The sequence below is a fragment of the Cucurbitaria berberidis genome, assembly GCF_010015615.1.
Source record: "Cucurbitaria berberidis CBS 394.84 unplaced genomic scaffold K460scaffold_1, whole genome shotgun sequence".
NCBI classification, from domain to species: domain Eukaryota; kingdom Fungi; phylum Ascomycota; class Dothideomycetes; order Pleosporales; family Cucurbitariaceae; genus Cucurbitaria; species Cucurbitaria berberidis.
This window is the reverse complement of record NW_024468935.1, coordinates 2,205,497-2,230,810: the sequence shown is the minus strand read 5'-3', so window position 1 is coordinate 2,230,810 and position 25,314 is coordinate 2,205,497. Positions and strand designations below refer to the sequence as shown.

At 52.3% G+C, this 25,314-nt stretch overlaps 6 protein-coding genes across 6 annotated transcripts; 1 reads left to right on the top strand and 5 right to left on the bottom strand.

Moving 5' to 3' along the window:
* Positions 1-326: 326 nt before the first annotated feature.
* Positions 327-2,135, bottom strand: K460DRAFT_372669 (uncharacterized protein; the record flags this gene model as incomplete). The annotated part of the gene is made up of 3 exons (XM_040934530.1): positions 327-455; positions 587-1,747; positions 1,794-2,135. 3 exons carry the CDS (start codon positions 2,133-2,135, stop codon positions 327-329), a joined length of 1,632 nt encoding a protein of 543 aa, XP_040792965.1.
* A 1,665-nt stretch (positions 2,136-3,800) lies between these two features.
* On the bottom strand, positions 3,801-4,353 carry K460DRAFT_361206 (uncharacterized protein). Its single transcript, XM_040932411.1, has one exon. It carries the CDS (start codon positions 4,334-4,336, stop codon positions 4,127-4,129), a length of 210 nt encoding a protein of 69 aa, XP_040792964.1. The 5' UTR covers positions 4,337-4,353; the 3' UTR covers positions 3,801-4,126.
* Positions 4,354-6,246: 1,893 nt separating this feature from the next.
* Positions 6,247-7,197, bottom strand: K460DRAFT_372668 (chromo-domain-containing protein; the record flags this gene model as incomplete). Its single annotated transcript, XM_040934529.1, has 6 exons — positions 6,247-6,324; positions 6,379-6,703; positions 6,757-6,833; positions 6,882-6,921; positions 6,979-7,123; positions 7,191-7,197. The coding sequence occupies 6 exons, from the start codon at positions 7,195-7,197 to the stop codon at positions 6,247-6,249; spliced, it is 672 nt and encodes a 223-aa protein (XP_040792963.1).
* A 243-nt stretch (positions 7,198-7,440) lies between these two features.
* On the top strand, positions 7,441-10,646 carry K460DRAFT_15224 (uncharacterized protein). Its single transcript, XM_040926817.1, has 9 exons — positions 7,441-7,578; positions 7,659-7,676; positions 7,754-7,802; positions 7,870-7,963; positions 8,020-9,042; positions 9,091-9,228; positions 9,279-9,459; positions 9,819-9,907; positions 10,276-10,646. Exons 1-9 carry the CDS (start codon positions 7,569-7,571, stop codon positions 10,318-10,320), a joined length of 1,647 nt encoding a protein of 548 aa, XP_040792962.1. The 5' UTR covers positions 7,441-7,568; the 3' UTR covers positions 10,321-10,646.
* Positions 10,647-14,112: 3,466 nt separating this feature from the next.
* Positions 14,113-14,878, bottom strand: K460DRAFT_15127 (uncharacterized protein). The gene has a single exon (XM_040926814.1). It carries the CDS (start codon positions 14,625-14,627, stop codon positions 14,235-14,237), a length of 393 nt encoding a protein of 130 aa, XP_040792961.1. The 5' UTR covers positions 14,628-14,878; the 3' UTR covers positions 14,113-14,234.
* Positions 14,879-18,288: 3,410 nt separating this feature from the next.
* K460DRAFT_273338 (DUF1752-domain-containing protein) lies at positions 18,289-20,066 on the bottom strand (the record flags this gene model as incomplete). The annotated part of the gene is made up of 2 exons (XM_040927865.1): positions 18,289-19,892; positions 19,967-20,066. The coding sequence occupies 2 exons, from the start codon at positions 20,064-20,066 to the stop codon at positions 18,289-18,291; spliced, it is 1,704 nt and encodes a 567-aa protein (XP_040792960.1).
* Between the last annotated feature and the right edge of the window lie 5,248 nt (positions 20,067-25,314).

The following is a 25,314-nucleotide window of genomic DNA, read 5'->3' as shown; positions in this document are numbered from 1 at the left end:
TCAGAAATCTCTTACTACCCGCTGAACAGCATCCTGTCTTAAGATGTATCCTCGAGCATCATAGAGTATTAGCAAGCAACTTTCAGGCAGTTTAAGCGTTAGATTGTGTTTTGAAACAGATCGTAGTCTGTTCTATAATTTTATTTACTCCAGCCGATGCGTTCACCAAATATACTTCTTCTGCATGACTCTATACTCAACTCGTTAATATAGCGCAAATCTCTTGTGCACATAAGCGTGTCGTGATTTACATATCTTCCTCTGAGCTCCAAAACAGATTAACGTGTATCGGTACGAACCTCGCCCGAGAACTCGTGTTCAAAAGTCTACAAAATAGCAATGGACGACATATAGGTAGTCCTTGTGACACACTTAGTTCTCGGCATCTGGGGGATGAGGGACTTACCTGGTGCGATGAGCTCTTGTATTCCGCAAAGACGGAAAGCTTCCTGGTGCTATTGCATGTGCAATTATGTGACTTTGCTCTCGATTTGACCCGGTAAGAACCGAGGTTCCGGGTTAAGCACAACACAGAACACAGTTTCAAGCATATGTACAGTTCGTAACAGTATCGAAATCCACTTACCTTCACAGTTCTTCCGAGAATATTGATCAATTCACGGCCCAAAGTCGGCGGCACATTCGGATCGATACCACCACACCTCTGGGTAGAATTATTTGGACATGGCTGATTACACATTGCCTGATTAGACGATAGTAGGTCTGCTGTCGGCGGCTTGGTGTTGCAGAAACAAGTCCCACTCAAGGTGAGCGCGAAGTTGAAGGTAGGGTTGGGCAGAACGCTTGCTGCGAGACAGTATTTGATGCAAATATCATCGCTCATGATTGCAGTAGGGTCGAGGAGAACCGATGTTTGGATACCGTTGAGGATGGTATCGAGGAGGTAGAGTGCGCCGTAGTAGCAGCCCCAGTAGCTCCAGTTTTGCGGGCCGGGTGTGTTGGGTACCAGCGGTGTTGACGTCGGTGGTGCAGGAGCCTTGGCGTATAGTGTAATCATTAGGGAACGTGTGTTGAGTCCGTAGGGCGCGTAGTTGCTTTCGCCACCGCAAGATTCTCCTGTATTCCCTGCACAAGGTTGGCTGGTGCACTGTCCGAGGCCGGCTTGTAGGCTCGAGGGGGGAGCGGTGTTCGAACAGTAGCATCCCCTTTCGTACAGAGCAGCATATGTAAAACTCCTCCCATTGGAGTTACATGTTGTAGCACATATGGTAGCGTTGAGTGGCGCAGGACTGGCGAAGTACTGAGCATAACCACTGGATATGGCAGTAGCTATAAAGGCATCTCCGGAGAAACACCCACTGTATCTCCAGCCCATGGGTTCAGGTATAGCAGGTAAAGGCCCTGGGATGGAGGTTATAGCTCGTCGAAAGACCGACATAGCTCCTGTAGTAAGTAGTCCTCCTACACCTCCACAGATGAGACCCGGATTCGACGGGCAGGCTGTGGTACATTTGTCGGATCCATCGGCATTGTTAGGCCTGTCGTTGGAGCAATAGCATTGGTTGTTGATTACGATTGCGAAATCCACACCGTCTGCAACGCACAACGAGATACACATGTTCGGGCTCATTCCATTAGCAGCGTTGGTGACCTTGGGAGTGTGGGTCGAGATGTAAGTGGCGGAAGAGAAACAACCCCAGTATTGCCAGCCGTGGTAAGTGGGATCGCGGGGCTGTGGGTGTAAGACTTCCTTTAGGAGACCATCGAGTACACTTAATGGAGCATCCTACAACACGTCAGATCATGTATCATATTCTACGAGCAATACTTGCCGTCAGAAGATGGGTAAGACTGGGTGATAGGATGTCGGCGACAGTCTGGGTCGTCACGTTGAGGACACCTGCCACTCCTCCAACGACTCCACCCACCACGCCACCCACTCCCCCGACGACTCCTCCGACTCCGCCAACTACTCCTGTGGTTGTGTCGCCTAGGGCGCCGGTGACGCCGCCAAGCAAGGACCCCACGGCATTTCCGTTGAGGTTGATACCCAAGAGTGGTACGGCGCTTGGTTGGGCCGCTGCCGGTAAGCTCGAAGAAAGAGCACCACGTTCCCCAGCGGCAGCCGCCAAGAAGGTGGTTAATATAAGGCTGTGTTTCACAACACACCGCATGGTTGCAAAACCGGCTAAAGAGACCGAGCCGTAGTCAGTTGTACAATAATTGTAAGAGCAAATACCTTTTTTTTTTTCAGGATCAAGTTTATCGGTGGTGTAAGAACAAAGAATCAATATAAAAGATGATAAGATAACTGGTGATAGTAGAGATAGCAGAAAATATGGCTGTTTCGGCAAAGAGAGAAAGAGAAACCTGGACGGGCTTGCTGTGATCATATAGGTGCCAAGATGTGTATATCCTAATCTGGTATCGATGACATCTTACAACCAATGGCATGGTTTGTCAGGCGGGAAATATCTTACGGGAATGCGTCTTGGGATACACAAGGAGATCGATGTGCATAGGCCTTGAATAGTTGCGGGACAAGGCCCGTGATTTTCATATGGCTGGTAATGCTTACCGTTAGTTGCATTGCAAAAGGCGTTGCTTCACCCGATTCGTGAGAGATGTGGAGTAATCTAGGATTCGCATGCTCTATACAACCTATATGTATACAATTCAGGAAAGATGAACTCTTCTTGTCGTTACACAGAGATCAAAGTCAGTCATGGCGGTGCAAAATGTCGTACCGTGTATACAAACTGCCTTGCAGCAAGACACGGTTCTTTGCATTGATTTGTTCAGCACGAATGCTTCGTATAGATCGTGTCGGGTGCTTACTAAAGAATGTAGTTTGATCGGTCGAGGTAACTATTGATCGCTGTTTCGGGATCGGGATCTGGAGTCATGCGCGGAGTTTATCTGCTCCGCGGCGCCCATGGAAACCAGCCGACGGGGAACTTTAACATGAACATGTTGCACGAGGACTAATATTTCATTAGCTGTGGGGTAGTGTGGCCACCGATGCGACCGTAGCGGTGCAGATGCCCATAGGGTCGGCCGGTAGCGCAGAGATGAGTAGGTATGACATATTTAAGTCAGGGCAAAACTTACATTATGTCAACTACCTTGTTCGGGAACCATTCGGGTAAGGTCTTCATATCCGGTCCTGCATATCGGCTCGTCACGTTCCGCCCCCAACCCGGGTGAGACTACACCTGCTTGATTTATCATCTCGTACCATTCTCAGTCTACCATATTCAAGCCCCATGGCATCGGACCCGCTATTTCCTTGTCACAGGGAGATATGATCTCGTTAAACAAGCAAACATCTGTCCGAACAACGTGCACATCCGCAGCATAGTCAAAGGTAATGTCCTTGGAGAGTAAATCAGCTCAGGAGGCCTACTCTACAAAGAGCAGTGCATAGATGCCTGGTAATTAAGAGTTATGTGGCAACCCACGGCTGGGCGAAAAGGCTACCCAATGTGTGCAGGAGGCAAACGCATGCAAATAACTGGATACTAAGCTTCGTCTGGAATGAATGGTAAAGTGTTGTGCAACACCGCCGGCAGTGACTCAGGGTTCGTCAAAGTAATTAAATATAAGCTGATGTGCGCGATACAACCTCATTATAAACGCGAAAGGCCCAAAAGCTTTAATGATGAGGGCCATATCCTACCAAAATTCGATCAGGTCGATATTCCAGGGGCAGCTTGAGAAGTTCGAGTGGCGTTTGTTGATGTGGCGACCTTGCCGTGAGAATATTTTAGCCCTTGGGAGACTGTTCCACAGGCATGCACCTCCACGTACTTCTCGTAGGGCGCAAAGTGATCACAGATGGGCAGAACTTTCTCGGGGAATACCTATCGCCGGTGGATAAGAGGAGCTTGGTGTCACCCGTACTAGACGAGGGGGCGATGCATGAGGAGAAAAGACGCAGTCTGCAACGCGACTTGCAGCAATTTTGAAATGCTCATTTCGATGTAATTTGCGCATCCCGGCGAAACAACGTAGCCGCTCCCTGCCATCTTCTCCCGTCTGCATAATACGCTCTTACGTTTTGTTTAATCCCGGATAAGGTAAAATGGTGCTGCTGCCTGCCTGGAGGTCCCGAAAGCCGTCAATTGACAAAATAATATTGCTGTGCATTTCCTCTGCATATCTTTCATCGCATAAATATGCCAACTTTCTTTTGCAGTGCAACGATCGCACTCGGACGATGTGCTCGACATGATCGAGGTTTGGGGTTGGCAGGGTGTGCTTTGGTTGGCGATCTTGTTTCGTGGTAGTAGGCAATCGCAGAGAAGTATGAAAGGGGATAGATCATGTATAAAACAGCTGAGGTGGGCACGATCGATATCATGGACGTTGGCATTAAGTTGATGATTACATCAGGTGAGTCGGGCCGGTTGGCGGCTACGGGCTTCACCCTTACGACGAGAGAAGTGGTAGAGTAATGCCGAAGCCAATTTAGACCCTGATTTCTCATGTCCTCTCTCAAGCAACAAATGACTCTTGATCTGTATGAGGTTATAGTGTCATTTCGACAACCTTAGGCCGCGCTTCTCCAACTAATTCTCGGAAACACGCCAAGCCGTGGACACGTGATTACGCGCCCTTTCCATCCGAAGAATACCGTTCATCATCTCGAAAGGGAAGATCATTTCGTTGCAAACCAGGTTTGCCTTTCTACTCTTACCTGGTCGTCATCATAATTATCGTCCATAGTGTCCTTTCGGTTTCAAATCCAGCCTCACCAGACCGTCCAGCCATTCCCAACCCCGCGGACGCGACCCAACCACCCAACCACCCCCGCGCACGCACCCCGCCATGTCTCTACAAAAGTTGCTGCGTGCCACATTCCAAAGGTGGTACTTGGCTGCATACCATACTCACCATTACACGATTTCACATTACGCAACTTGAGTTTTCATAAATCTCTGAATCAAATTGAGATTGAAGTTGCTCAGACAATAGATTGAAAGCTTGGGCCTTCTGCGTTGTCAGTAACACTCCGCCGCCAACTTGCCATCCGAGGAACGTTGAGAGGTAAGTACAGTTCTAAAAACTATACTGTGCAGGTTATTAACTCTCTCTGATCAGAAGAACAACTCTCAAACCCACACTCTTATCTCGCGCAAACACCGCGACACCGTCCTTGCAACCCCAAACGAATCGTCCTCGCGCATCGCACCCTCTTCCTCCAACCTCCAACCGCGAGATACCCTCGCCCCGCAATCATGAAGCGCAACATCGTCATCTTCCTCATCATCCTGATTCTATTCATCCTCATCGCCCTCATCGCATACCTGATCTACTACCTACAAACACGCATGGCCGTCGGCGGCACTGCATCGTCTGTATCAGACATGACAGAAGCGTGAAGAAAGCGAGACATGTACACATTTCCAGCGATACATTTGCACGCAACGACGCGATACGACAGAGAACGGGTACATATACATATGCATTGATAGCATAGCATGGCATGGCGTTTGGGATCTGGGGCTTGGAATTAGGAACTTGAGATCTGGAGTTTGGGCATTGCGATCCGTATAGGATAAAATATGGCATGCTTGGATGAGAGCTTTGATGTGATGTGATTAATGATGCGACTTGGCTAGCTAACTAAGAGCTATGTTTGTCTGGCTTTTGGGATATAGGGCCTACACCGCCAAGGTGGTGTTGAGTCGGCTTTCGCGTTTCTTGTATATAGCTTGTTCGATTTTAGAATCTGAATAATGACATGTTCAAACTACTCATACTACTACTTCTCCATGATGGATGATTTGCTCTTGCAACGTGTGCCCCATGGAAGTGCTTCGCTCTGAATCTCCTTTACCTGATGCTGTTTTGCACGAGATCCTATATATATTGATGCCCAGCAAGCTCGCAGCGTAGAGAGAATTTCAATGTCTTTGAATGTGTAAAGAATTAATACTAGAGTACAGTTTGTAAACTTCCAGTCGCCCATGATACTCCATCCAAAAACGACCATAGCGCTATTCAAAGGCCGCATACTCCATGTCGCCGCCCGGTACGCTATTCTGAGCAAAGTGCACGAGCGCCGTGAACAAATCTGATGTGAACAACCGAGATCGGTCAATATAGCGACAGATTCGAAATGACTGCGTCTACGGAGCCTCGACCCCTCTAGGTAACATGTGTTCGATTTTCACTGCTGGACTGATGCTGAGTTCCTGCTCCGTAGTAAAGCTCGGTCTGTATTGGAACTGGAATACCTAATCGCCTGGGCGGCATCAGTGAGGCTTCTTCATGGTGACGTTAAATGTCATCATCGTCACCATTTAGCCCGTCGTTGTTCTGTGTGAAGACCAGGTGGCTTTCGTAGTATTGGAGCATCTGTCACACATTAGCCAAGTCATACTCAGCTTGGATTTCACAAAGGAAGCGCACCTTCTGTGGACACTTGACATAGACATGCTTGAGTGGGTGTTGTGTTTTCTTCTGGTTGTTCCAGACTAGGTATGCGAAGCGTGCGGCTTCGCCCGTCTTGGGGTCCAAACTCTCCTCAACAGTGTCGATATGGCTGACATCGTGTTCCCACGAGCCCGGGGGTGGACTCCACTGCTTCTCTTGTTTCGCGCGCTTGGCACTCGAGGCGGGGGTCCCTGATTCGGACTTGGCGGCTGACGGTCGTCCTTTTCGCTTCTGTCCCTTGATCTCTGGTCGGCCGCCGAGGTGGTCGAAATATTCCTTCAGCACATCGACGGCGCCATCCCTGCGTTTGTTATTAGCGACTCGCTAGCTGTAAGGCACGTCGGTCGGTCATACATGTTCTGCTCAGGCTCCCAGGTGTGGTCAGCGGGGTCATCATAGCCCTGCCACTTGACATGGTATTCCAGCTCGCCCTGGTGTTGTTAGTTACGGGCGCAGTAGCAGAGGTGGAGGAGGCGCACCTTTCTGATACGGTGACCCAGAACCTTTTCCACGATGTATCTGTCATTAGCACGGTCAGCGCGATACGATCAAAGTGCGCACAAGGATTGCGCATACTCGTCTTCGACCGAATCTTCCTGATTTTCCTCGTCGACCTCGTCCTCGTCCTCGACTAGCTCGGCCTGCGCATTGGGCCGCCTTCCTTTCTTCTGCGCGGGGATCTGCTCGTCGCCAGAGGACTCGTTGTCATCGCTGAGTGCAGCTGTGCGCGCGTTAGCAGCTATACATATAGTACGCGTTGGATGCTCTAGTGAGTGGGCGTAACTCACGCGGCATCTTGAAAGCTGTCGCTAGGGTTGGCGCAAGGTGGGATGGGTTAGCGATAGCTTCCGAAAGCTCGGGCGAGGCAAAATAAGGCAATTGCACGCGCCGCAGTGCTGAGAGAGATGTGGTGGAGGCGCAAACCAAACCAAGGTTGTTGTTGCATAGTCGGATGGTTAGAAGCTACGAAGGCCGACGCGACGGCCGTGCGTTTAGTTGCCAAGGATCTTCTGGGGAAATTTCAAGGTGTGAGATACAAGCTGTTTACGAAATTACCCCACCACCCCTCACTCTCCCATACACGTCGAAATAGCTGCTGGCGTGTCCCTACAGCTAGTTGATCTCGCATCTTTTATTATATTGGTTGAGCAGAGCGTTTGTTCACCATGGCGATGCGTAAGTGGTGCAGGCTACAACATCTCCAACACGGAATCATTCCTATACCAGAATCACTTGCTGACTGCTATGGCTTACAGAACTCGACATGTCCAACGGTATGCCTCCGACCCTCTTACGACGCGAGAATTCGCCGCGAAACCGCACTGGCAGCAACTGACAAAGTGGATTACAGCGCAGGTGATGAAGGACGAGGCGGGCAGGCCCTTTATCATTGTCAGAGAGTACGTGGAACACCAGACGCATATCCGAAGAACTGGCAGTAAGAGCAGTAGCTGATACAGAAGATAGTCAAGGCAAGAAGAAGAGGCAGCATGGCAACGAAGCCGTCAAGTCGCACATTTTGGCCGCAAAGACGGTAGCGAACATTGTCAAGACGTCCCTAGTACGCATACAAGTGGAATACACATGTAACGAGAACGCAGGCTTATAGGGATACAGGGACCGCGAGGACTGGATAAGATTCTGATATCGCCCGATGGCGACATCACAGTCACGAACGACGGTGCCACCATTCTCTCCCAGATGGAGATCTCGAACCACGTCGCGAAACTCCTCGTCGAGCTGTCAAAGTCACAAGACGACGAAATTGGTGACGGCACAACGGGCGTCGTCGTCCTGGCAGGCGCACTGCTCGAGCAAGCAGCCGACCTCATCGACAAGGGCATTCACCCCATCAGGATAGCAGACGGCTACGACCAGGCCTGCGAGGTTGCCGTGGCCAAGCTCGACGAAATCAGTGACGAGATTCACTTCTCCAAGGAGAACACCGAGCAGCTATTCCGCGTGGCCAAGACGAGCTTAGGTAGCAAAATTGTCTCCAAAGCACACGACCAGTTCGCCACCATCGCCGTAGACGCTGTACTCTCTGTAGCGGATTTGGACCGCAAAGATGTCGACTTCGAGCTAATCAAGGTCGACGGCAAAGTAGGCGGCTCGCTGGAAGACACACTGCTCGTCAAGGGTGTCATAGTAGACAAAGACTTCTCCCACCCGCAGATGCCCTCCGAGGTCAAGGACGCCAAGATCGCCATCTTAACTTGCGCATTCGAGCCGCCAAAGCCCAAGACCAAGCACAAGTTGGACATCACCTCCGTCGAGGAGTTCAAGAAACTACAGACCTACGAGTCAGGCAAGTTCACCGAGATGATCAACCAGATCAAGGATACGGGCGCAAACGTAGTAATATGTCAGTGGGGTTTCGACGATGAGGCAAACCATCTTCTTCTCACAAACAAGCTACCCGCGGTGCGATGGGTCGGTGGGCCGGAGATTGAATTGATTGCCATCGCTACCAACGGGCGCATCGTGCCACGTTTCGAGGACCTCAGCGCAGAGAAGCTTGGCAAGGCGGGCATTGTCCGCGAGCTGACCTTCGGAACGACGAGGGATAAGATGCTAGTCATTGAGGAGTGCGCAAACACAAGAGCCGTCACAGTCTTTGTCCGAGGAAGCAACAAGATGGTATGTTCATATATCAGCCTAACGAGGTGGCGCCACTAACAAGCGTAGATCATCGACGAGGCGAAACGTTCACTACACGATGCACTTTGTGTAGTCCGGAACCTGGTCAAGGACAACCGGATTGTTTATGGTGGTGGAGCCGCCGAAGTTGCGTGCTCATTGGCAGTCGAGGATGCGGCAGTCAAGGTAAGACCAACAACTGTAATGTTACTGTCACATCTAATGTGGCTTCGCAGAGTCCTGGTCTCGAGCAGTACGCAATGCGCGCCTTTGCCGATGCGCTCGATTGCGTGCCCATGGCGTTGGCTGAGAACTCTGGTCTCAGTCCTATCGAGACTCTCGCCAACATCAAATCCCGACAAGCCAAAGAAAAGAACACAAGGTTAGGTGTCGACTGCATGCAAACCGGAAGCAATGGTAAGTGCACAATTTCCCACATGTTTCTTATTGCCTCGATGTTTGCTACGGTATTCTCCCGATCTGCCATGATTTCTTGGTGTCAGCAGGACAAGTTTTCCTTTTCTTTTCACCGCCGTTGAGCGTATCCGCATCGCGGTTCATCTCCGAGAACGCGTAGTCCCGTTGTGCATATATGTTCCCGCGCCAGCGCGTACGTGGGACGTAGTGTTACACCCCCACGCACACCCTCACGCTTCGTTGGGCATCAAGCAACCACACCCTTGAGACACAGTGCTTTGCTGTCACTCTATCAATATGTCACGGGCTACCTTGGTGGCTGAAACCATTGAGATCGTGCTAACGTGGCGCTATTGCAGATATGAGAGAGCATTTCGTGATCGATCCCTTGATCTCGAAGAGGCAACAGCTACTGCTCGCTACACAATTGTGCAGGATGGTACTCAAGGTACGTATCATTACCTTACTTTTCTTACGTTGTTTTTGTTACAACATCCCGCTTCCACATTCGCTTGCCGCCATCCCTTCCGAGTCCCCTGAGTTGGTGCCTCCTCCCTTACTCGTCTGAGCTCGACAACCGAAGTCGGGGAAGCGGGGAGTGATATCACTGTTACACAGCGCAGCATGCAAATTTGCGTCGATTGTAACACTCGAGAACGCGCAATCATTTGCGGTACCAACGAGGAGATCGATTCATTGATCGTGCGCCTTGCATTGGTTTCTCCGTTCCGCTGCATACTCCATACTCCATTCGTTCGGCCCGTACCACGTTTGCTTCAACCTCTCCCTTTATTCCGACACTAACCCGATGGATAGGTCAACAATGTAATTATTGCAGGAAGCGATGAGAATGACTTCTAGACGTTGCAGCACCAACCCAAGCCGTACGACGCGCTTGCTGCCGATGGAACGAGGGAGGACACAACCTCTCGGCCGAGACGGCATCCAAAAGGCACAACACCGCGATGAACTGTGACGGTAACGGGGGAGATGCCTGAGCGGTATACCCATAGACAGCGAACGTATAAGAATCAACAGCATCCCAATGCCCAATACCCTCTCGAAGCTTGGCCGACTGAATGGTGACGCCCCAACTGCATTTCTACATGAGTAGTAGATTCAAGTTGAGTAATCAGAGATATCAATGTGCACTAATGATCTTGGCATAGCAGTAGCTACCTAAGCCAAGCACCCGCGATGCAAAGGCAACAATCGATTCAGCAATATTGGAGCTGTCGTGGCACACCACCTAGTACGCGAAGTGCCCTTCCCTTTGTCTAAAGTGAACCGGAAAAGTATGCGTTCATTGCGATGTGTATAACGCGAGGGGTAAAAGTAGGTGTACTCGCCCTTCTTTTCAGTTGACTAGGTTTAGGTTAGAATATATTGATGTTACAGTGGAATGCGGGTGAGTGGATGAGTGAGTAAGATGAGGTAAAATAGTTGATTGAGGGTTTAGGGCTGAGGTCTGAAATGTGAAAAAGGTTGAAGGTTAAAGGGGATGGGAGCATGATTAGACAAACGAATGCTTGGGGGAGCAGTTCGGTATGATATATTTACTTTTTTGTGCAAAGGATGATAGTGTTTCGGAAATTGGAAAATTCAAGGTGCTCTTATCCGACTCTTTTTTCCTGAAGTAGATAGGGTGCATACTATCACATGTATGAACGATGCTACTAGTACTATAAAATGGCATGTTGCTTCAGTGGCTAGAAGTTGCTTTACAAGTGAGGTTCTCTTTGACGATTGAGGCAATCTATTGATGGTGAGAAGGTGAGGCGTTCTTAACCACCCACTTTCGCGGAGAGTAAGGTACGAAGTAGCTCTCATCAATCATGCCAATAAGTATTTAGATAAACGACCGTTTCTAAGTATTAGTTGGTAGCTGCTTTGTTCTACGGAATGGATTGGATAATCGGAGTATAGTGAGCCTTATAGAGTATATTTTCGTGTTCAACGACTAGCATGTGTTGTCTAGTATCACTCTCCCATCTTCAGTACCCCACATCACCTACCTGCAACATAATACAAACGAGAGGCGTTCCTTTTCCCAACCCCTAATCTCTTAACATAGTATAGTACAGTAATCGTCTAACGAACCTAGCGCGAGACTATCCATCCCCTACTATCCACCCATCTCCACTTGTAACGAAACGAAAGACTCATCCGTAACAAAAAACATCAGTCATAATCATTTCAATAGTAGCAGCAGTAACAACAAACACCGTGCAGTTCCATCCACTCCACTCAATTCCTATCCACAGTCCAGTCCAGCCCCCTCCCCTTCCGGCATAAGAAGTCTCCACGGACACCAACACCGAACAAGATCCACAACCCGTTCGCACAGGCCTTGTACCCACTCAACTCATCGCATCATGCAAATCCTTCCGGCCGGTGAGATTCTCGTTCCGCAAGCAATAAGCGCGTTGTGCATGTACGTGGCACTGCAAACGACGATGTTGACGACGAAGATGATAAGCTAGCAAGACAGACTATTGAGCCCTCTATCAAATTAATTACGGATGAGCAAGGTTTGCTACTTGAGTAACTTGACTTGTCTACATGATAGGAGTCGGCTTGTGTGCTGAATACTATACGATTTACCTACCCACTCACCTGCTACAAGCACAGTTCCGTTCTCGTCTATGGAACAAGAACTGGTTTGAAGATGACATAAGAAAGTGGATACTAGGTCCTACTTGAACCACACGGGTACGCAGATTATACTAGGCCATAAAAAACCTTATGACAGCAATTGTATATCCCCACCCATGTTTGTTGAGGTGAGCACACACACACACACGTGTTAGTCGTGCTTTTTCTTCACTAAGGAGAGAAATCTTCTTTCGCCGTCCATAGTCGTATGCGGACGCTAAGACAGGGTATAGAAGAATATGAATGAGAAAAAAAAGAAAGAAAAAACAGTCTCCACCACTCCATGAGGCTCAACTTTACCTGAAAACATGCTCGCTAGAATAGAAACTAAAGTATACCCACATACTACCCTAGGTATCCGCCCGCCACTATCGACTCTCAACGGTCGCATCCGAACTGTGGTGCAGGTAAACCGCATCCGACTACGAATACACCGTGCCCTTGGCTCAAATTGGAAGCCAACTAGTAGAGCACGCATAGAGCGGCTCTTACACGCAATCCAATCTAATCCAATGCAAATACATTATGCAGGGAGAAAGGGTGGCGGTGAGGCCCTAGCAGAGCACTGTGGCTCATCAGGGGACGAACGCATTGCGCGTCGCTATGCAGTGGGTCCCCGTGACGGGGTCGTTTTGCGGTCTAGATTGAGGGCTGGGAGAAGAGATGGACAGAGAGCGCGGGTAGAGTCGCACTTTTCTTCGTTTCGAAGAGGAGCGGTCGGGCGTTTGCGGACTGGGGGAGCTCGTCTCGTGCGCGGATACTGGATTGCACGTGCGAATCTGACAGGAGTGGAGCCTGAATTGTGGATATTTTGGTATTGAAAGGTTGAAAGTTTTCGGGAAGTGGAGACTGGACCTTTTTTTTTCGGATATGGTTTATGACTTGACTTGCGGGTTTGGGACTAGCGGCGGCGGGTGTGCTTTGACTTTGAAAGATGAGAAGCGAAGCTACCTCGGTGGCATGCGAAAGTATGAGAAGAACATGTTGAGTGCATGTGCGGATAGGAGAAGATGAGAAACATGGAGGAATTCTCGGGGCGCATGTGAACAAAAAGATAGCAATCAAAACATGTGAAGCCTCCAGGTGCATGTGCCAGGCGAGAAAAGATACTTCGGTAGACTTCGGCGAGCGACCGAAAAAACGCATGTGATACATTACCTTTCGAAACCTCAACCAATACACCGAACGCTAAAAGTCATGCACGAGCAAGCCTCAAGAAAAGCTTGACCGGGGAGGGTGAGCCCTATGCTCCACATGCCAACCCAGGATAACGGGAACGCCGGTGCCCAACGGAGGAGAGGGGGCCTTCTAGAGAAGTTCTTTTTTTGCTCTCTTTTCCGACTGCTTGCAGAGAAAAACATGTCGGGCGAACGCTTGCGTGCGCGGACCTGTTATTAGCAACACGGCGATGGCCTCGAAAACGTACAGGCAATAGTCTGGACGAGTGGAAGACTGGGCAGGTGCATGCAACGTCGAGCTGTGACGGGCATCCACAATACACCTAACATGCGAACATCGTGAGTCGTGAAGTCGCTTGCTGGTTATTCTTCGGCTTGCATCTCGACCAAGGTTGTAGGGCGTAGAAAGGAATGCCCCAGCTTTGGACCAACCGGAGTACATCCGATCGCCGGTTTCGTACCTGCATACTCCGCAATTCTACGTCATCGCACCCTCTTCGAGCGCGCTGCCGACGATTGACTTACCCCAGGAAAAAGAAGATCGTCTGCGGAGCCCCATGATCTTCCAGAAGGTCTCTCTCGCGATGCTTAAGATTCTTCCGATCCCTGTGTGTTTTTCCGGAGTTGGGGGACGAGGCGCTGCTAGTAGCTTATGAGTGGTCACGAGCAGCGTCTCCGAGCTTCCATCGATCGCCATGCTTCCCAACGATCTGAAGTTGATCTGGGGTGCGAAGCTGACTGGTGTAGGCAGCCATGGCGATGCGTTTGAACACCACTGACGTGAGGCAATGTTTGTTTCCTTCCCTCTGTTTCAAAAGCGTAATGAGCCGCTTCTGTACATTTCGGTATCCCCTTTGAGTTAACTTCCGAAAAAGTAGCGTCTAGCCACAAGGGGGGAAATCCCTGGGGATGTTCGGGAAGCGTTGCGACGCGATGACTGACTCAAACTGTCTCAGTCCCATCATCGTTACCTAACGCCATGGGCTGTTGTTGGACCATGAAATAAAGCACGAGTAAGATAGTGAGGCAAGCCGTCCATGCTATGCTGCTAGCAGCCTTGAACCCGCGCGCATTGCAACCAGCTGACATCCGAATAATCCGACCAAGTCTTCGGCCGTTAGCAAAAAGGTAATCGACCGAGCCGCTTCTATTTCCACGAAGCAAGTTGGAGAGCGAACGCCCTTGCCGTCGCAGAGGCGTTGAATCGTCGAGTCTACAAGGATGCGTCGCGTGCAACGTAGCTGGAAGAGGAAAAGGCATACTCAAGTGCGTCTCCGAGTTTGCGGGGAAACGCCCGGAGCAGCTGACCGTAAGAAATGTTTGACGCTTGTCCATTCCACGGTATATGCTCCCAAACTTTGAGCCCCTTCAAGTCGGCTTGCGTCAAGCCTGGGGTATGGGGAGCGCTTGTGAGTAGGGTACCAAACACGTACTTCCTAGTCGAGACGATCTCGATACGCGTTGCTCCACGACAACCCTTTACATCACTCGATGGTTTGGACCCTGAATACGTTATTTCCAGTTGTTGTGATGACCGTTGTGCGATGACATCACATGCTGTCTTCGAGCAACGCTAGCAAGTTCGTACCCACCGCATAGGAAGAAATCTTAATGAGATACGTACAGCCTCCCTCTTTGAGCAGTAAATGCCGTGTTCTCATCGTACGCTGACCTTGGCGTTATTGGAAACATCCGGTAGTTCATCTCACGGAGATATCCCTCAGCCCACGTGGTAGCTGGGAGGCAAGCTAGGGCAACGTTCAGCTTGGTTTGGCATGGCAGCCAGCCTCGGCAATTGTATCGGGATATATCGAGCTTCGTCCAGTAACAAAGCTGCTATTTCCATTGTGTAATAGGAAGAAAAGCCCCGAAGGGTACGTAAACAAACATGGCAATTGACTTTTGAGTTTTTAAAGACCTCAGGGTGTGGGGAGTGTAGGGCTGCATTCGGATACCGATATGCCGGTGTAGTGGAGGGATGTTGGCGTATCGCGCTCCAACGGTGATCATTCCTGACTATTCCCTTGGATTTGTACGGCAGATCTAGTCGCGATCAGCCGGGGTGACGGTCGTATTGCGTGAAAGGGTTCGCCAAGCAATCGATGCGCTGTGCATACTCGATCTCATGGAGCAGTCAAACGACCATTGAACCTGATATTGCTGTCGACTGAGACATGCCAGCGAATCTCCGGGGTAAGGGAGTGGAGCCGAGTCAGTGGTGCGAGGCTGAATCTATGCTCGTTATTCCGACAAATATCCCGTTCCCAGGGTAATGGCATTGTCACACTGTAGGAGATGGGATCATACCTGGCCCCCGTTCTGAAAAGGGCTTCTGCTTGGCCTACTGGCTGTGAATGTTAGGACATGCATGATCCTCTAGCGGAGCTGCATGTAGCTTGCGATCTGTAGACGTAGTTGGATGCTTAATCCGGTCAGCTCGATTGGTACATGGTCCGCAGTCGTGGGGTGCCGACTTGTGCAACGTTTGAGTGACAACGTTGTGTGCACCTGATATCCAGCATTGAAGCTTACCGCCGAGCGATACGCTTCGGCGGGACGAAGTCGGGGCGATAGGAGAATAATAGGATCCAGATAATCAAGAGGCGATGAAACAGGACATGTAATGATTACGGTAATTTCGTGTTCGAGTAAGCCTCTATCAGGAGTGTGGTCGTTGATACGTCGATTCCGCAAGCCGAGTTTGTTGTTCGACGAACCCAGTGATGCGAGAAGTATTGACGGAACCCTGGCGTGGGCGGTTCTCTGCAGCGAGGCAATGGGATATCTTTCCGCGCCCACGACTCCGGAGCACGACATGGTGGGCGGGTCTCGATGGCTTGATCTGCAGCGTACTGCTTGTGTGCGCTGCGGCAGTTGATTGCGTCTCCTGCAACGCTATATCCAAAAAAGTCCATCGACATGCGCTCAATGCGTAGGCAGACGCGAGATCTGCATCCAGCAGCATTAGCGAAAAAGAAACATGTCACCATAACGTGCCTACTCGCGCGCTGAGAGGTGAGAGGTGTGACAATGGGAGCGCATGTGACGAGTGAACCCCCACGGGCGCGACAAATGAAAGTGCGGAGCCGGAGAAGTAGGTGATACGCGGGAGGCAGAGCCAGAAGGAAGCGATATCACACACAGTCACAGGATGAGGGTGTCAGCGTGTTACCGGGCGTTGGCCAGGGAATTGCCAGAAGCCTCCCGCGGTGGCGGAGCTCCTTGTGTATGAGGCTGAGGCATCTCCAGGATAACTCGTCGAGAAAGCTTCAGATGACCTCGATGCAGGCGCTAATCTGCCAGCGCATCGACCTCCAGACCGACTGTGTCGCGGGGTAGCGCTGCCGGTGCCTGATGGAGTATCGTCGTTCGCCATGTCCAGGGATTACTGTTGTTTTTAGATCCAGATGATCAAAGGAGCCTCGCAAATAACAGCAATGAGTGAGTCAACAATGGGGGGCAAGCGGTTGGGGCTGCGCGGAGCTCTGCCCTGCAATCCGGGGTAATGATGAATGGACAGCGAGGGGCTACGAGGAAGATAGGCGAAGCCGTTGCCCGCGGGTCAGCTGGTGAGGCTCGCGTGGAGGTTGAGTGATGCTGATGGAATCGAGGGTTAAGGAAAGGGTTGAGTAGAACGGCGGCGACTTGCGGTAGAATGCGGCTTTGCGCCCTGGCGAGAATGACGTGGTGCAATCCTTCAGCGTCGCATTTTACTGGGGAAATTCTCACTGTCAGGGTCAGTCATGGCTCGCTGAAAGCCGAAGCGTCGAGCCGTGCTAGGCGGTAATGTGATTGATATGATCGCAGCCTTGGTGTTGAGTTTGGAGCCTGGAGGATAAGGCTGAAGGCCGTCGTCTGCAGCAAGTCGATCGAGTCTCGCTGGCCATCCCACGACGCACAACGGAACCTAGATGCGCTCGCCACGATGCACGTCGGAGGGCTCCTTGTCGATACTTGCGCAAGGATGGTCGTCTCACGAGGCAGGTCATGTCCTTGCTGTTCTCCATTTCTCCCTGTTACGGAACAGAACAAGACAAGACAGCACCAGCGTGGACAATAGCCGCGAATTCTTTGTCCATAGTGGACGAGCCAGGTTTCGCCATATTGTCATCAATCAACATCACAAACACTGTCGGTCATCGTGACACAGGCAACGTGCCGTGCGTTGCGGCAGATTGCATCGAGAAGAGCAAGACCTGACGCATCGTTTGCGCCTTTGGCCATTGGTGCTATCCGCCACTGCATAACGCCCACAGTAAAGCGTGCATAAGCGCCTGCTGGGCACCCTTCTTTGCTACATGATTCAGAAGAGCGGTAAAGAAGCCTGCCAAACAGAAGGGACTTGCGTACCAGCATGCGTCTTGTTGGGAACAGCAACCCCGGGACAGCTGACGAGAAGAGAAGACCCACCAGACGTCAACGAGGCACTTTGGCCTAGTGCATCTGCTCACCGGCCCGTAGCCACAGTCATCCCCAACTGGACGTGGAGACTTGACACTTGATATTATGGTCGTGGATGATTGCACGTGTTGGGAAGGAAGGCCTTGTTGAACAATTCGCTTTTTATCATTAAGTACCTAGTGTTTACCCGCCACCTCATGTGGGGTAATGCTGTCGTCGTCCCATTTTGGGGTATAATGACTCGGACAAAAGAGCCTGATAGAAGTACAGTGCGTGTAATAGTACAGATCAATCCACGGGATGTTGCTCGAGGAACAGCCTGACCCATACCTCCAGGCGTGAGCCGTGGCCTATCTCGAAGCCAAATGAACCGCTCTTGTCCGATGTAATGAAGTGCATGAAGGAAATTCGTAGCCTCGTTCGGGCATACTCAAGCCCTGATGGTATCAGAAGATTTTGGAAAGACATTACCCATCATCCGCCGTCCAGTATGGCGATGACTGGCGGCCATAGAAGCAAATAATGTCAAAACGCCGTAGACCAATGCCGGTCTGTAAATGCCGCTACAAGTGCAAAAATTCAAAGTGTGATGTCATCACCACCCGCTCTTATGATACTCCTGGAGACCTGAGTCAAAGTAATCTTGGTAGGAATTCTCGACCTTGTTGTTGTCCCGGAAGGTGGTGGAACTGATCTGGGCCTGTTGGGGGTTGGTATTTAGCCCTTTGACGTCGCCTGTGGTCATGGCCCGGCGCAGCGCGGGGAGGTTGACCGCGCTCTGCTGTCGCTTTGCCACCGCATTGGTTGTGGCATTCTTTTGTTGCCGTTCCCATAGGAGGTTCTGACGGAGTGACCCGGTGAGCTCACTGCGAAGCATCGCCTGTCGAGTAGTCTTTGGGGACATGGCAGGCGGGTGTACATTTGATGTGGTCATGATGATGGGTTTTGGCTGAGTAGGGGGTTGTTGACGCATCATGAGGCCGCTGTCCTCGTGGGGTGAGTTGCCAGTGGACGGGCCGTTGGGTGTGGTAGTTCTGGACCGGCGGATGGCAGATGTAGAGCGCGATGCTGCGTTCTGTAGAGCCTGTGCGCGGTCGCCTTGGTGGAGAGCGGTGGTGAGGAGAGACCGACGAGAGGAGAGGTTTGGCTTCGAATCTACTCGCTGGAACAGGGGACGCTCATGTGTGGCGGGTGGGCCAGCGTCTTCATTCTCCTCGTCGTCTTCCCATTCCTCTTCAGAATCGTCTTCGTCGATGGCGCTCTCGTTGAACTCCTCTTCGCTGTCGCTCTCGATTGCGCCTTCGCTCTCCGAGGTGACGTCTGGGAGAAGACGGGTGCTCACTTCAGCCTTGAACGATGTCGTCTTGCTCATTGGGCCCGCTCTTCGTAGGTGCTCTGACAATGAGCTGCGCTGTTGCAGAGAGTATGCCTCGAACGAGCTGCTGTTGTCCTCGTCAGACGATCCACCTAGGGTGAACATGGGCTGTCTCTTCTTCATGGGCTCGAACTTGGACGGTGGGAGCTTGGCTACGAAGCTTGTGCTCTTCTTCAGGATGGGCGTGGGGTTCAAGTTGGCGCTGGAGCGCACTGAGGTCGACATGTGGCCAGGCTCGAAACCGCGGACGACGCTGTGTTGGCTGATGTCAGTAGAAGTACTGGTCTCTGAGCCAGCGAGCGGGCTCATTGCGGGGCTTCCGTGCGTCGTCGCAACTGTCGAGGACGACGATTCAGGAACGGGGCGTGCGTTGGAGGGTGGTGAAGCGGTGCGGGGCGTCGTGTCTTTGGAGGGCTTCTGTTGGGCGAGTGGCGCGGCGAGTTGCGGCGGGAGGGGCGACAGTGGCTCGATGAACTTCTTCTCTTGTATTGAGTTGACGACCTTTTCCAGGCCGATCGACGTCATGTGCTTGCCGCGAGCCTGGCTCGTCGCAGAGTCGTGGCGGCGCAGGTCTGGGCGAGAGGAGGACAGGTCAGAGCGGGAAGTTGTGATGATGGCGCTTTCCAGATTCGAGTCATCTGACGCAACGCTGGTCGACAGCTCGGGCATGTCAGTGGCGCTCGTCGATAGCTGCCGCTTGAACGCCCACTGGGGTGGCACAATGTCGTCGGGCTGGCAGCAGAAGGTTTCGCGGGACCACAGTCTCCAGGCCATGTTCTCGTACCGCTTTCCGTCTTCCATGGCCGGCGAGCATCGTGCAAAGACTGTGCACAGCAGTGTTAGTCACGGCGTCTGATCGAATGCGTGTCATGGTTGGCAGCGCAGCCATGTCACTTACCAGACCAGAGGCCAAACAGGTTCTCTGTATTGCGGGTTTCGATGGTGCGCATGGAGCTGTGCTCGACGCGCACAATGGGGTGTTCTGCGCGGAGGACCATTGTGTGTGCTGTGTCGATATGCGTCGGGGACGGGGTGTGGGTATATGTGTGGTGGGGGACGTGGTCCGCTTGCGGTGTTGGTGATGGTGAGGTGTGGGATTGCGTCAACGGCGAATGGCAGGCGAGCAGATGGAGTGCCCGTGGTATTACAGTCGTCTCGAAGACATGGATGAGTAGGGTGGATAGTGTGTTCTGGAGCGAAGAGGGTGTTGTATTGGGGGGGAGAGAAATGGTCGCAGTTGAGGTATGGTATGCCAGCCGGCCGACGAGGGAGTGGATCTAGCTATGTATAAAGGCGGCCGTGTGGTGCGGTGACAGGGGGGGGAGGGGGAGGAGCGACTGGGCCGACATGGAAGGCGCAACTGGACTCCCACACCTGGCCACGCCCCCCCTGCACACTTCTGCTCTTGGCCCTAGACAGGCCTCTTCTCCGGAGACTCCCCGGCAGATTGCAGTCGACAAGTCGTCCACAGTCCACCAGTCCACCGTCGACGGGCCTACCGCTCTTCGAACCCTCCTGCTGCTACGCCCAACTGGCTCCCCATGGCTACCGTCGGCCAGCAGTCTCTGCTCCGCCCACTATGACGCTGCTGCAAGTACAGGAACAGGAACAGGAATTGGACACACACACACACACATACAATCCTCGCCTGCGACAGGACGCATTCAGGGCCTCCTCCGCCAGCCGCCACTGCAATGCTACTGAAAGCATTCGGCGCCCGCGTGGCTCTGAGTCCTGGCCCTGGTCGTGGTCTGGGCGTGGGGAGTGGAGGCACATGATTCTCTCTCGGCCCTGCTGAGGCCGTGCACACAACAAGGTGGTACTTCCGTACTTCCAGAACCTCGCGTCGAAAAGAGTCTGACTCGCTGCCTCTACTACTGGCCTGCCGTCTCGTCTCGTCTCGTCGTCGAGCCCAATGCTCTCCCCATCCAGCCCTGATTCGTACAGGAGTAGCACATATTGCCGCTGACCTCTCTCGCTCTGACTGCCCTAACCTCTCTCTCTGACTCTCTGACTGGAAGCGCCACCCGTTGACGCTCACGGGCTTGTCGCACCCCATTCACGTCACCTGAGTCCTGTGCTGAAAAGTTACGCCCCTCCTCTCTGATACAATACCGCTCACTCAGCCGTTTTGAAAACACACCCCTGGCGGCATGTGATGGCGCTTGCTAGGATGCCGTTAGCCGCTCGCGGAAGCAGTCCCATTGCCTCCGCCAGCGTTTCTTTTCCCTTTCTCGCTTCTTCCGACCGCCCAATGCTCGCGTCTAGCCCCGTGAGAGCGCAGGTAGGTGCCCAGGTGGTGGTGGTGGTGGTGGCCTCGTCGGCAATCCTCCACATTGCCGACGGTGCTGCTGCGTCCTGGACCCTGTGCCTGGCTGGCCTGGCTATGATGGGGGTACCTGACGGATGTGTGCTCTAAATTGACCCAACCCTCGCACGAGAGCTCCCTACCCCCGAGTAGAGTACGGATCCGCATGCTAACGCAGCCTCATTTTCGTTAGATAGGCCTTTTGTTTCCGCTTGCGCGAATCTGCAACGGGGGCAGACATCACGAGGCCTCCAGCTTTTTCTGCTGCCGGTCAAAAACAGCCTCTGCACGCTCTGGTGACGTCCCGCTTTCGGGTCATCCTATCCGCCACTGTATCCGCGATTGGACATCTTCCCGCCCAACTGCGAGCAACTGTGATCCGCTCGTCTCTCAAAACTACACGCTGGCACGCTGCATGTAACGTGTATAGGCCATTGTTCGCCAGGTTCCTCGACACGCAGGCCATCGCATGCGGTCGAGGGCACGAGGGACAAGCCCGGTGGCACCCGGGTTAAATACGGCCTCTTCAAGTATTCTGAGACAGTCATTCCCCAGATATTCGCTCCAAAGGTTGGGGTAGCGAAAGGTACCCCGCCTGAATTGCGCACAGTGCGCCGCTCACTGCCGTCCTCGAGTAACCGCAGAGTTGGCACTTCCCGTACGCCGTCCAATTTCTCGAGGTCATCTGGAGCCTCCAGGTCGAATCACCGAGCCGCAATAGAATCATGTGCGACCGAATTCGCTGCGCTATATGCGGCGTGATTACCTGTTTCATGAGTTGTACAGCCAACCTTGGTGTTTTGCCAGGCAATGCTGGAAACTCTACGTGGCACTCGATGACCAAGTGCCTGACTTAGTCCAGCTTTGGTTCCAACCGGTCGCTCCCACGGCCCAGGTTCGGTTTCGATGACCGTTGATTAGCACTCCAAGCTTCTGTCGAGGAACAGTCACAGCTGGTCAGCTGTTGTCGCACCATGGTCGTCTTATGCATTCGCTGCTACATAGTCATGGCAGCGGATCCGCAAAGCGTTCGTGTGCCATGATTCTTCACAACCCCACAATAGCCGGCAGATGTTCTCTGCCTCGATTGAACAACAACCCTCTCGCCCTAGATTTGCACCGCGATAACAACTAATAGCGACCAATCAGACTAGTCATGCGCCTCGTGACCAGTAGCGGGGACGCCTTACGGGCGAGGTACTCTTATTCGCTTCTGGCAGTCATCGTTCACGGCCTATTATGCAGTATCACGGCCTGAAATGGAAATTCTTTAAGCGGTGTAAGGACTGTGATAGCACAGCGCAAACCGGGTGTCGTTCCAGCTTCCCCGAACTACGCCATGATGGACTCCAGCATAACTCAATACGATTCCACCGCCCTGAACCCTTGCATTGTCTTACCACGCCTGGCAATAAGAGAACTCGCATCACAACAATCACCACAATGACACGTCGACAGGAATCCGATGTGCTACAGCTCCGGACGGCCTTCGGGACGGCCCAAACCATCCTTCTGCACTTCCTTACACGAAAAGCGATCGGAATGCAATGTGACCTCGTTCAGAAAATGGAATGCAACAAATACTGAAATGAGGTCTAAAAAGGTACATGCTCAATACGTAACTTTGCGACAAGATCGCTGCTAGCCAAGCGGTCATGGCTGATGATGCAAACATGGTATGGATGAGGTGCTTCTTCATCGGCTCTATTTGCTTTTTCGCGCTTCCTGTACGCTTGTAACATAACACGGTATAAAACAGAACCCGGCGATGGTATCTGTTTGACGATTCAAGGAGAAATGCGCGTTCGTATCTTGACGGGAGCAGCCACCCATCCCACCCACATCCCGCGACTCACAATATACACAGCGCTGGGAAAGGATCGCCCTTCCTATCTATCGTCTAGGCCCAGCTGGGTGCATCATCACAAATGTCTAGGAAAGGGATGCTTTCGCGTTCCCTCACCATTTGTAAACGTCTCCAGTTACTCTTGAGACAGAAGTGCGACGTGCACCGCGCAGCACAACGAGTCTGTATACATGCGTGTGTATACATACATATATACATGTTGTATACACCCCCGCAAATGGGACAATGCAGCTGAGCATGGGACCAATCCGCACCCACGATGGCGGCATGACAGAGCCACATTCCCGGACATTTGGCTGGGTTCCCAAAGGCCCGGCAGCCTGGATCGGGCGTTCAGTCTAGTCCGTTTCGGGGGCGGGACTTACACGGAAGTGTGAAGCGTGCCGCCTGCACACGAATCGCGTGGCTATCACCGACAGCCCTCAGCTTTCACCAATCGCCCGGCCTACACCCACCGGCTATCGCGTCGGTTGGTGCAGCGACATGTTGCCAGCGCTCGTGGCGACGAGTCCTCCTGCGGCTCATTATCGCCCTGCTTGTCACCAGCGCCCCCAAGAGTCGCTGTCCTCGGAAGACGACGTAGTTAGATTAATGGGCGTAGTGCGACGCGGCGTTATGCACTGTCTTCATGGCCCAATCCCCCGCGACAACGTGCACACACCCACGTAAATCAAGGCGTTTCAGCCGCGGTCGCTCTGCGACCTGTACTCTATGACGCCGACCGTGTTCACGATGCTAGCGAAGGCGGCGGCTGCCGTTGCCATACCCCCGAAATGACTTCCTGCCTCCCAGACAGGCGGCGGCACAGTAAATCCCGCCCTGAATAAGGAGAGGAGTCTGCTTACGCGTTAGTGGAGCGCACTATCATACGTCTAGCGTACGGGGGGGAACTTGATGCTGGTTTCCGCCTCCGTGCACTATTCTGATTCAGTTGGGCGAGTGCTTTTGCTCGAATCGCGGCACGTTGCGAGCTTCAATTCTTCATCGGCTGCGGGCAACGCTCCCGGTAAACAACATGGTAGGCTAATAGGTCGTGAATTTCCAGCGCCTCGGGACTTCATTTCGTGGGTTGGGCATCGTCTCGTTCCCAATAGGGTGTCGTGGGGCTCCCAAAGAAGCATTGAATTCCCATCGCCTGGACATCGGGGTCGGGCGCATGAAGCCCACGCTTGCAGGAGGGAGAAGGTCAGTTCATCGCTCTTTTTGTCTCCGCATTGATTACCAACTGGACGAAGTCTCGTAAGAGCGCTGGTCACCGAGTCAACAGCTATCGGATGTGAGCGCCGGTCCAGGTTAAACAGGTCACAGGTAACTCGGTTGTTGTGCTTTTTTGCAAACCTCAGGCTATTCAGGACTATGCCATGTTCTCGACTTTCGGGGTTTACAAAAAGGGTGGACTGGAAGAGACCAACGGGAGACTTCGAGGCTCATTACCCTGGCCAGAACAGAGCTCACATGCACCACCCCCTGCTTGGCGGATCGCGTGCCGTGGCTTCCTGTCACCCACGTGCTTATCACAGCTTATCCGAGCGTTGGTGGGTGGGGTTACCCTTCCTTCAGAGGATTCGAAGGAACAGACCGCCCCAAGGCCGTCCCGAGACCAAATAATGGGGGTGCATACGATGTGAACATGTTTGCGACTCAACCAACAGTCTGCAATCAAATCAAGCCTCAACGGTTTTGATAAGATTAAATCAGCCAATAGGGAAGCCGATTGGGACGACATTTCACCGCGGGATTGTGACATTTTCTCCGCCAATTCTCCGCCAACGAAGACTCTCTTCTACGACCTTCTGCTTTCGGGTCGTATCCTGCGCTACTTTTCTACTTTCCATATTCACTATTAGCGTGTCGGTCAAACCCGCGTGGGCAACACAAGGCGTGCCATGGCGACCTGGCTTGTCAGCATTGCTACTTATGCTTTGCTCCATCTAGTAGTCCTTCCACCTCAGGCCTGCCACCACCATCCAGCATGTCATGGATCAGCTTATGACACGTCTCGAAAGATTGAGAATATGATACGACCAGCACTCTTTACAATAGCATCGAACACGAGGGGTCTAATGCCGAG

Bases quoted from the DNA above. Each gene is read 5' to 3' on its own strand.
- K460DRAFT_15224 (XM_040926817.1), top strand. The intron at 7,964-8,019 runs GTACGCATACAA...ATAGGGATACAG, and splicing joins ACATTGTCAAGACGTCCCTA to GGACCGCGAGGACTGGATAA. The intron at 9,460-9,818 runs GTAAGTGCACAA...GCGCTATTGCAG, and splicing joins CATGCAAACCGGAAGCAATG to ATATGAGAGAGCATTTCGTG.
- K460DRAFT_361206 (XM_040932411.1), bottom strand. From the start codon at position 4,336: ATGCCAACGTCCATGATATCGATCGTGCCCACCTCAGCTGTTTTATAC.
- K460DRAFT_15127 (XM_040926814.1), bottom strand. From the start codon at position 14,627: ATGGACAAGCGTCAAACATTTCTTACGGTCAGCTGCTCCGGGCGTTTC.